The following is a 9,344-nucleotide window of genomic DNA, read 5'->3' on the forward strand; positions in this document are numbered from 1 at the left end:
TTTTTTTATTATTTTATTAATTTATTTAATTAATTCCTTTTCCATTTTTTTAAATTATATATGTATTAAAAGTAACACTTTCTAATAACCTATTTAAATATTTCAAACTTGGCCTATTATTATTAAAAATAAATAAATTACCCGACATTAATTAATTTAGTTAAATGACAATTAAAAATTATCAAAAATGATCTTTTCGGATCCGGGTCATTACATTAAAATTATTATTTTTTCATTTCCGTTAGAGGAAAAGGGTATATGTGAGCCATTTGTCTACAAGTAGGGGTATATATGAGCCACTTTCATAATAAGGGGTATATCAGCTCTAAATGACAAAGTTGAGGGGTATATCAGACCCTTTTCCCTTGATTAAATATCTATGAGGGACATTTTGATAATTAACTATGATTTTAAAATTTATTTATTTTTGGCATAAAGTATAGAAATCTCATATATTTGAAGGTCAAGTATATTTTATCCTAAAAGTTTTTGCAATTATCAAAATTTCAAATTTTTTATTGCTTTCGAATATATTTTTTGGTTGTTTGATAAATTGCATGTGATACATTATTTAATGCGATAATGTATCATAGATGAGATATGAATATATTTGAAGGGACATAGATGTATCAGAGAGGAAATAGAGATGTATCGAGAGGCAGTTTTTGTATTTTTTTTTAAATGAAAAAGATATTTTAAATTGTATTTATGTCATTTTTCCTTTTTTAAAATATATTGTTTGTTCACATGACCTTTTCTCTTTTTCTTTTCCCTCACTTCATAAGAATATATAGTGGTCGAAAGTGATGTGTCTCACCAACTTAAATTAGTTTCTTTGGACCAAAAATGATTTTATTTAGGGGTGGTTTGGGTGCAAGATAAGTTAATTCAGAGATTATTTACACTATTTTTTGATATAAAAATTAATAAATCTTGTATGTTATTTAATATATACTTATTTTTTAATAGATGTTTAATTCATAATATTAAAAAGATTATAATATATAATGCACCTTATATATGTGATAATCAAAGAAAGTATAAATAATAAAACTTTTTATAAAAAAAGACATTTTCCTTAATACTTATAGTCCAAAAATGTGGCTAGGGCTCTTCCACAATTAACTATTTGGTCAAAGATATTCATTTTTAAAGTGGAAGTGGGTAGGGGTAGGTGGACACAATTATGATTTGATTAAAAATTAATTTTAAATACAAAATAAAATAAATTATTTATTTTTAAAATAGAAAATATTTAGTTTGTTTTTAGTTTAAATAAAAACTAATTCAAAAAATTGATATTCATTAATGTAGGTTTAAAATATGAAAGAAAAAAATAATTAAAAAATGGCAATTGGTTTAAAATAAATGTCAACTATCTAAATGATAATAATTTCATATGAATGTTAAAAACTTTATTTTTTATGTAAAAATGTGAATCCTTTTCTTTAATATTTTAATTTTATTTATTTATTTATTTATTATATTTACGAGATTATACTGTGGTCACAAAATTCTCCAAATACATGTATTGAGCTATAAAATGTGGGCTTTTTATGCCAAATTTTAGGCCTAGTTATGATGGCAAATTCCTAATTTTTCATAACTTGATTTTATTTTGCTTTTATCCTTTGTACATTGGTGTAAAATATATTTTCCTCTTAGTATAGATGTTAGGATTCCTTAATTTTTTAAATATAGTTTTTTACCTTATAATTTAGGATTCCTTAACAATAAATATTATAAATATAATAAAATAATAATTTGTGGAAAATAGCAAATGATAATTTATTATATTATAAAATCTTTTAATAAAAGATTAAAAACTCAATCAACATTTATCTTCATGAATTTAAAATGATATAGAAACTAGACAATTGTACACTATTTTCATATATGTATCGTGTTAATATATATATATTTTTAAAATAACATTGATTTAAGATTAAAAAAATCGTCTAAACAATAAAGCTACGTTATATATGAGTTTAATAATATATCACTAACTGCCTATAACATTTTAACAATAAAAGCATGAATTATGGCAACTATTTTTTTAAAATTATTTTTTTTCAATGAAAAAACCCTCTAAACAATAAATATATATATTTTTAGTCTATATCTTATTGTACAACACCAAACTTATTATACACTTGAAATTGTATATTTTTCTCTTTTAAATTTTATGTGAAATTAAAGAAGAAAAAAAACCTTTGAAGATTTATTCATATGATGAGATCTCTCGTAAATATAGTAGTATACTTCTAGGATCCTTTTTTCTTTACTCCTAATCCCTTTATTTTAGGGCGGCTTAATATTAATATTATCATAATCATATACTTATAATTTAACACTATTTTCTTGTGTTGAATTAGGGTATTCCCAATTATTTAGTTGAACACAACTATTCTTTTACTCAAATGCAAGTATTTATCATTCCTCTTACTGCAAATCTGACACAAAGATTTTCACTTTTTCTTAATTTTTCAGATTAGTTTTCTTAAACAATGGCTTTATAAGTGATTAGCTAAACAGATTAAGCTTTGTTTGTCCTTTTCTGACCCTTTTCAGGGTTTTTGGTTCTTGATTTTTTCATATATATAGAAAAGAATAGATTTTTTTTTTTGGTTACCTCTCACAAATATCAATCTTCTTCCCCATACCTTATCCCTCTCATCTCTTTCTCTTATGTTTATCTGATAAAGTTTCAATCTTTTTGAGTTTTCTTGAGCTTTACAGAGAAAGAGTGAGAGAGAGATACAGAGAGAGGTCTAAATGGAAGGTGTTTTACAAACAAGAGGGCTTCTTTCTTTGCCTTCTAAATCAAAAATCAAGGCTTTTTACCCATTGCCTCAAGGGGGTTTTAGGAACAGATTCAATTCTTTAAGTAGTTTAAAGCCTAATCCTTTTAATGGGGTTTCTTTATCTTCAAATGGGTTTCAAAAAGTTCAAGGCTTTGACACAAAGCCTCAGTTGTTTGGTCAAAAGAAGAGGTGTTTTTCAATATGCAAAGCTGCGGCTGCTGGTGGTGCAGCTGATGGACAGCCACTTTTTGTTGAAAAGGAGCAACCTAAGTTTATGGGGATTGAAGTTGTGACCCTTAAGAAAATTATACCACTTGGGGCTATGTTCTTTTGTATTCTGTTTAATTATACAATCCTTAGGGATACTAAGGATGTGTTGGTTGTAACAGCTAAAGGGTCTAGTGCTGAGATTATCCCTTTCTTGAAAACTTGGGTGAATTTGCCTATGGCTATTGGATTCATGCTTTTGTACACAAAGTTGGCTAATGTGTTGTCAAAGGAGGCTCTTTTTTATACTGTTATACTTCCTTTTATTGCATTCTTTGGGGCGTTTGGGTTTGTTTTGTATCCTCTTAGCAATTACTTTCACCCTACAGCTTTTGCTGATAAGCTTCTCAATACCCTTGGTCCAAGATTTCTTGGACCAATTGCTATTCTGAGGATCTGGAGTTTCTGCTTGTTTTATGTCATGGCTGAGCTTTGGGGAAGTGTGGTGGTTTCAGTACTCTTTTGGGGATTTGCTAATCAGGTAAATTTGCGTCCATGCATATATTTGTGTTTTTTTTACTATTTTAAGGATGTATTGTCTGTGGATAATCTGTTTAGTTAGATTCTTATATTATCTAGCATTTGCATATTACCGCTTTGTTTCTGGATGGTTGCTGCTGCAATTTTGCGCGGTAAAAATGATCTCTTTATAGCAGGAACAGTCTGATATACATGTGCTACCAGACTCTTCCTTCTTGGTGTTCTTTCGTAGGCGAGAAGGCAAGGGGTATAGCATAAGGGTGAAATTTGGGAGTCTAATATAAGCTCTAATTGTGGATGGCCTAGCTAAGAGTTCTGTTTGTGGTGTAGTTGTGCTCACTGAGTCTTGAAATATTGGCGGCATCATTTTATAATTGATTTATGTCTTGGTCTGCTGTTTTCATTAGTTGCAGTTGGTCATACAAATTTGTAAACCTTTCATTTTGTTCCCATGCTGTTATTACCATTCTAACAATTGTTCTGGCTAGTTATATTATGATCATCAACATATCTATTATGTCTATAATCACTACCCTTGAGCTTTGGCCGGGGGAAACTGTTATTGAATGTACCAGTGATTGTTTTGGATTATTTTTTGCAGATTACGACTGTCGATGAGGCTAAGAGATTCTATCCTTTGTTTGGACTTGGAGCGAATGTTGCTCTTATTTTCTCTGGTCGCACAGTTAAGTACTTTTCTAGCTTGAGAAGCTCTTTAGGTCCTGGAGTTGATGGTTGGGCTATCTCCCTGAAAGGAATGATGAGCATTGTTGTGATGATGGGTGGGGCAATCTGTTTCTTTTACTGGTGGGTGAATAGAAATGTTCCTCTCCCAACTCGTAGCAAGAAGAAGAAGGTAATTCGCTAAACCATTGTTACTTCCGAAGTAACTAGTTGATGGTAGAATAAACTACTTATCTTTCAGTTTTCTTATAAAGCACGGTCTGTCATTAATTTGTTTCTGAGAAACAGATGCGCACCTTTTTGTCCCTTCCTATCTCTTTTACTCAAACAAAGATTTGTTTCTGGTGAAATCTTTTCAAATTTATTTATCAATTGTGCTCTTCAGATTTTATACCGAGTGTTTAAATTCAAGAACCATGTTTACATATCTGCATTATCTGACTGGTTTCTTTTGTCAGGTAAAACCTAACATGACCACAATGGAGAGCTTGAAGTTCTTGGTCTCTTCAAAATATATCAGGGATCTTGCCACATTGGTTGTAGCATATGGCATTAGTATCAACCTTGTTGAAGTTACATGGAAGTCAAAGCTCAAAGCTCAGGTGAATTATTACTGAATGATATTGTTTTCAATAAAAGTTTGGAATTCAGATTTGTTTCTCATTTTAATATGCTTTCTCATACAATCTCTCTGTATCACTAATTGTGCAGTTCCCAAGCCCCAATGAATACTCGTCATTCATGGGTGACTTCTCAACTGCTACTGGAATAGCAACTTTCACAATGATGTTGTTAAGTCAATGGATTTTCGACAAGTATGGATGGGGAGCAGCAGCCAAGATAACACCTACAGTCCTGCTCCTTACCGGAGTTGGTTTCTTCTCCCTGCTTTTGTTTGGTGCCCCTCTAGCACCTACTCTTGCAAAGTTTGGAATGACTCCTCTTCTAGCAGCTGTCTATGTGGGTGCAATGCAGAACATTTTCAGTAAGAGTGCAAAGTATAGTTTGTTTGACCCCTGCAAAGAAATGGCCTACATTCCTTTGGATGAAGACACCAAGGTATGATGATATACTCCGTATATACTTTTAACTTCATGGTATCAGTGCTCTAAAAAGCACTCTTCGGAGTGCTAATTATATTTGCATCAGTGCAATCATGCCTTCATATAAGAATTGAAATTTCAAACATGTGTAGCTGAAGCCTTTATGTTAGCGCTGCATGTACATTCTTGGTGATGTATGTCACTGACATGACGATATCTGTTTAGTTTTGTATGACTAGAAAAGCATAGTATCACTTAAGAAACCGACTGTTTTCTCAATATGGAGTAATTTCCTGTATCAGGTTAAAGGGAAGGCAGCAATCGATGTTGTCTGCAATCCACTGGGAAAGTCTGGAGGAGCTTTGATACAGCAGTTCATGATTTTGACTTTTGGTTCACTTGCCAGCTCGACACCCTACCTTGGTGGTGTGCTCTTAGTAATTGTTCTCGCATGGTTGGGAGCAGCCAAGTCTTTGGATCAACAGTTCACTCAATTACGCCACGAAGAAGATCTTGAGAAGGAAATGGAGAGAGCATCGTTGAAGATCCCTGTCGTGTCTCAAAATGAAAATGGAAATAGTCCTCTCTCGAGTGGGTCATCACTGAATCCTGCTGAAGGTGACTCAACCAATGCTTCATCAGAACCCTCCTCTCCAAGGAGCCTGTAATATCATTATTAAGATCACTTGCAGAAGAGGAGGAATAAAAAGCGAACAGAAGATGCATCAGGTGGTAATCTTGGTTGCAGTCTGACTATGAATTGATGCTGTCAAATCTTTGTTGGTTATAGGAATTCGTTTTTACTCGAGAGAAATAAATTTAGATACAAGAGAGGCATGCCACCAAATTAGCCAACCTGCCATCCCATATTTAATTTATTTCCTGGTAGTCACATTTTTTCTCAGTTTTGTAGCGCTCTGAATTCTCGTTGAACAACTTTCTTTTGGCAGTGTAAGCATGTGTTGTTTCTCCATTAACTTTGTTATCTTGATGATGCTTTTATCTGACTCAAGAATGTTTCATGACACTTTTATCAAGGAGGTTGTGCATGAGATCACTGAACTGTTTTTTTTTTTTTTGGTTCTGATGAACTTGAGTAAAAATTTTCTCTGACTCTTGCATCTTCATTCCAATCTGAAAATCAAGTTAATTCAACAACATATCCGGTGAAACCCCACTTTTGTGGGGTTTGGGAGGATAGAGTGTACACAGACCATATCACTACCTCGTGGAGGTGTTTCCAAAATATAGTAATAGCTAATAATTCAGAATATTAAAAAAAAGGTGAAAATAGTTCAGGTTAGAAAAACTGTTTGATTCTGAGAATAGAACTATACATTCTCATGAAGTTTCGCTTTGCACACACAAAAGCATCCATTTGAATGGTCAGAGATTTCTGAACTTGTCGAAAAGTTGGGTGGGAGGAGTGGTTTGTTCTCTAACTTTTTTGTGAGGATGCTGAATCCCCTTCTAATGGAATACTTGGGGTTGCTTGTGTTGCTTGCTGTACAGAAATAGCAATGACATCAAGTGTGAATATAAAGCAAGAATCTTGTGTGAATTGTGGTGTTCGTATGTGCCGCTTTGTCATTAACAAGGTCCAATGCAGTGTATTTGTGTGATGTTCTGCTACGTTTTTCTGTTAAAATCGAGGCAAGTTGATTGGAAAATACTACTTATTAGCACCCAGAATTCTGAATTGTTAACCTTGAGTCAAAAGACCATTGAAAAACAACCTGCTTTCTTGATGTTGATTCATTTGGCTTTAGGTATCGTCTTTCTTTACTCTGCAGGCTGTGGAACTTTGTAATAATTGTTTACTTGGTTTTACACAGGGTTCTCATATGTCATTATAAAAGGCAAATTACATAAATAAATGTAATTATGAAGACAGATTCCAAGTCTCAACTTTATTTGGTTGCAGACAAAGCACTAGTTATTGAAATGGCTACTAGAAATGATTGATGGTTTCTCTGATCCTTTTGTTTTCCACCTGAAGAAAAAGATTTCCTTCTTCAACATGACGATTCTTCTTTCATTCCGCTTCCTCTGAGTTGTGGCTGTCTTAATGGTTTTGCTGTTTTCTGCTTTATCATTTTCAGATTTTGAACCTTCAGAGGAGCATGAGGAGGTAAAAAACATTTGCAAATTAAAACGCCTCGCAGAAGTTGAAAGAGAGTGCAATGCAGACTGGGTACAAGAGGCTGGCAGTGCACCGTTGATGCTATTTGATGAGAGTGATATGCCAAAGAACTTCTCTGGTATTGGTTCCACTCTGAAACTAGCTTCTTTCTGGTTAATGGGCATGGATTTTCCGGAAAGCAGATGATATATTGGGTATCTGTGGCATCTTATCCATGGCAATTACGCGGAACACGACTCTTTCTGACATACCACAAAGATGGTTTCCTTGGTTCCAGACAAGCCCGGTGTGACGTCCCGCCACAATTCCAGCCTGATTTGGCATCCGAATGGGGCAGATGGATCTAGCCAAATCAGGCTGGAATTGTGGCGGGACGTCACACCGGGCTACTCTAATTTGACCATCATCTTTGAAGGACTCTATGTTGAGGAAGCCAATGGAGGAGACCGCCTGATGTGTTTATTAGGGACTTCAGTTTCCCCTTTTTCCAAAAGTTCCTTAGACCCTTATGAATAGTCCTCAAAATACAATTGCAAGAAAAGTTTTCAGTATTCATTCGTGAAGGATGATAGGATAATGCTTATTCTTCGATACCCTGAGATCTTCACTTTGACTAGTAGAGCAATTCTTGGTGAGTTGAGAAGTCTAAATAAGAAGTCAGATCCTAAATATTTCGACAAGGTCCAAATTTCATCACAACTGAGCTATGACTCGAAATATCATTTTGTATCTGAGCAACTTGTATCTAGAGCTTGCAATCCATATTCATGTCATGAATTTCCTGATAACAGAATTCGAGTCCACAAAGCGTCACAGTTTTGCAAAGTTCTTCAAGAATTTGGTTCTGAAACATTTGACATTGATGTGGCTTCAGAGTGCCATGACAAGAAGCGTTGCAAAAATCTAGGACCATTTGTGCATGACTGGGAGATGACTGAAGGCAAGAATGCTATGTCCAAGAAGTTTAAGCTCTTACTTACAAATCTGCATTGCTTACCAGAAACCAATTCCGCTAAGACTGCAAAAGTTTCTGCTTTCTTCAGAGTGCTCTCTCCTTCAGAAGATCACTTCTATTCAGGATCAAGAACCGGTCTTTCTAGAATGACGATTTCTGCGTAAGGAACATGGAATTCTTCCACTGGTAACCTCTGCATGGTTGATTGTATTGGCCTAGAGAATGACGCTGATGGATGTGATTCACGGATATGCTTGTACTTACCAGGCACATTTTCAATCACTAAGCGAAATGTTCTTTGTGGAATCATCTCTAGCATTAAAGAGGCTTATGTTCCTTTACAGTTTAAAAAAGGAACTCCGTCCTCTCGACATCTGGAACACGTACCATGGTTACAGTAAATCCTACTTATCCTACAGGTTTACAAGAATTGAGATGTTAAGGGCCTTTATGCAGAAAGACAACAGTTACAATTTGGGGATGCTGATTACAAAAATAATCCACAGATTTCCAGGCATTGAAGACGATAGAAACTTAACACTCTTTCTTCTTTACCCGATGAGCTTTCTTTCCAGGTTAAGGCTCTTCCATGCAATACGGAACAAGACTATCTCCAAAACATTTCTTTCACTCGAGGTGCTCTCATTAGGTCATTTGTTCGGACGTCATTGGCCATTTCTAAGGGCATACTGGCCAAAAAGAGGGTAAAGTTCCATCTTTCCTTGCTGATGATGATCGAAATATACTTTTAAATGTCTCAGCACAACCGACTGTTACTGAGAAGTACTTTAGTTATGTTGCAAAGGTCTTCCTCGAGGGACTTTACGATGCATCCAGGGGGGTGATGCATACAGTAGGCTGCAGGAAAATTCATAGCCAAAAGTTTATGGATTGCTTGGTCCAAGTTAAGGTGCAGTATTTCTCCAAGACTACTAGGTGGTTGATAAATCCTACTACCAGTGTATCCA

At 34.3% G+C, this 9,344-nt stretch overlaps 1 protein-coding gene across 1 annotated transcript; it reads left to right on the forward strand.

The window, feature by feature from the left end:
- Positions 1 to 2,652: 2,652 nt before the first annotated feature.
- Positions 2,653 to 6,335, forward strand: LOC107007138 (plastidic ATP/ADP-transporter). Its single transcript, XM_015205618.2, has 5 exons — positions 2,653 to 3,552; positions 4,153 to 4,407; positions 4,694 to 4,837; positions 4,947 to 5,294; positions 5,581 to 6,335. Exons 1-5 carry the CDS (start codon positions 2,776 to 2,778, stop codon positions 5,944 to 5,946), a joined length of 1,890 nt encoding a protein of 629 aa, XP_015061104.1. The 5' UTR covers positions 2,653 to 2,775; the 3' UTR covers positions 5,947 to 6,335.
- Positions 6,336 to 9,344: the final 3,009 nt, after the last annotated feature.

Source organism: Solanum pennellii, chromosome 12, assembly GCF_001406875.1.
Source record: "Solanum pennellii chromosome 12, SPENNV200".
In the NCBI taxonomy this organism is placed as follows: domain Eukaryota; kingdom Viridiplantae; phylum Streptophyta; class Magnoliopsida; order Solanales; family Solanaceae; genus Solanum; species Solanum pennellii.

What these genes read in the sequence shown, in the direction of transcription:
- LOC107007138 (XM_015205618.2), top strand. Translation starts at nt 2,776, where the DNA reads ATGGAAGGTGTTTTACAAACAAGAGGGCTTCTTTCTTTGCCTTCTAAA. An exon ending in TTTGGGGATTTGCTAATCAG is followed by an intron (nt 3,553 to 4,152) that starts GTAAATTTGCGT and finishes TATTTTTTGCAG; the next exon opens with ATTACGACTGTCGATGAGGC. An exon ending in AGTCAAAGCTCAAAGCTCAG is followed by an intron (nt 4,838 to 4,946) that starts GTGAATTATTAC and finishes CTAATTGTGCAG; the next exon opens with TTCCCAAGCCCCAATGAATA.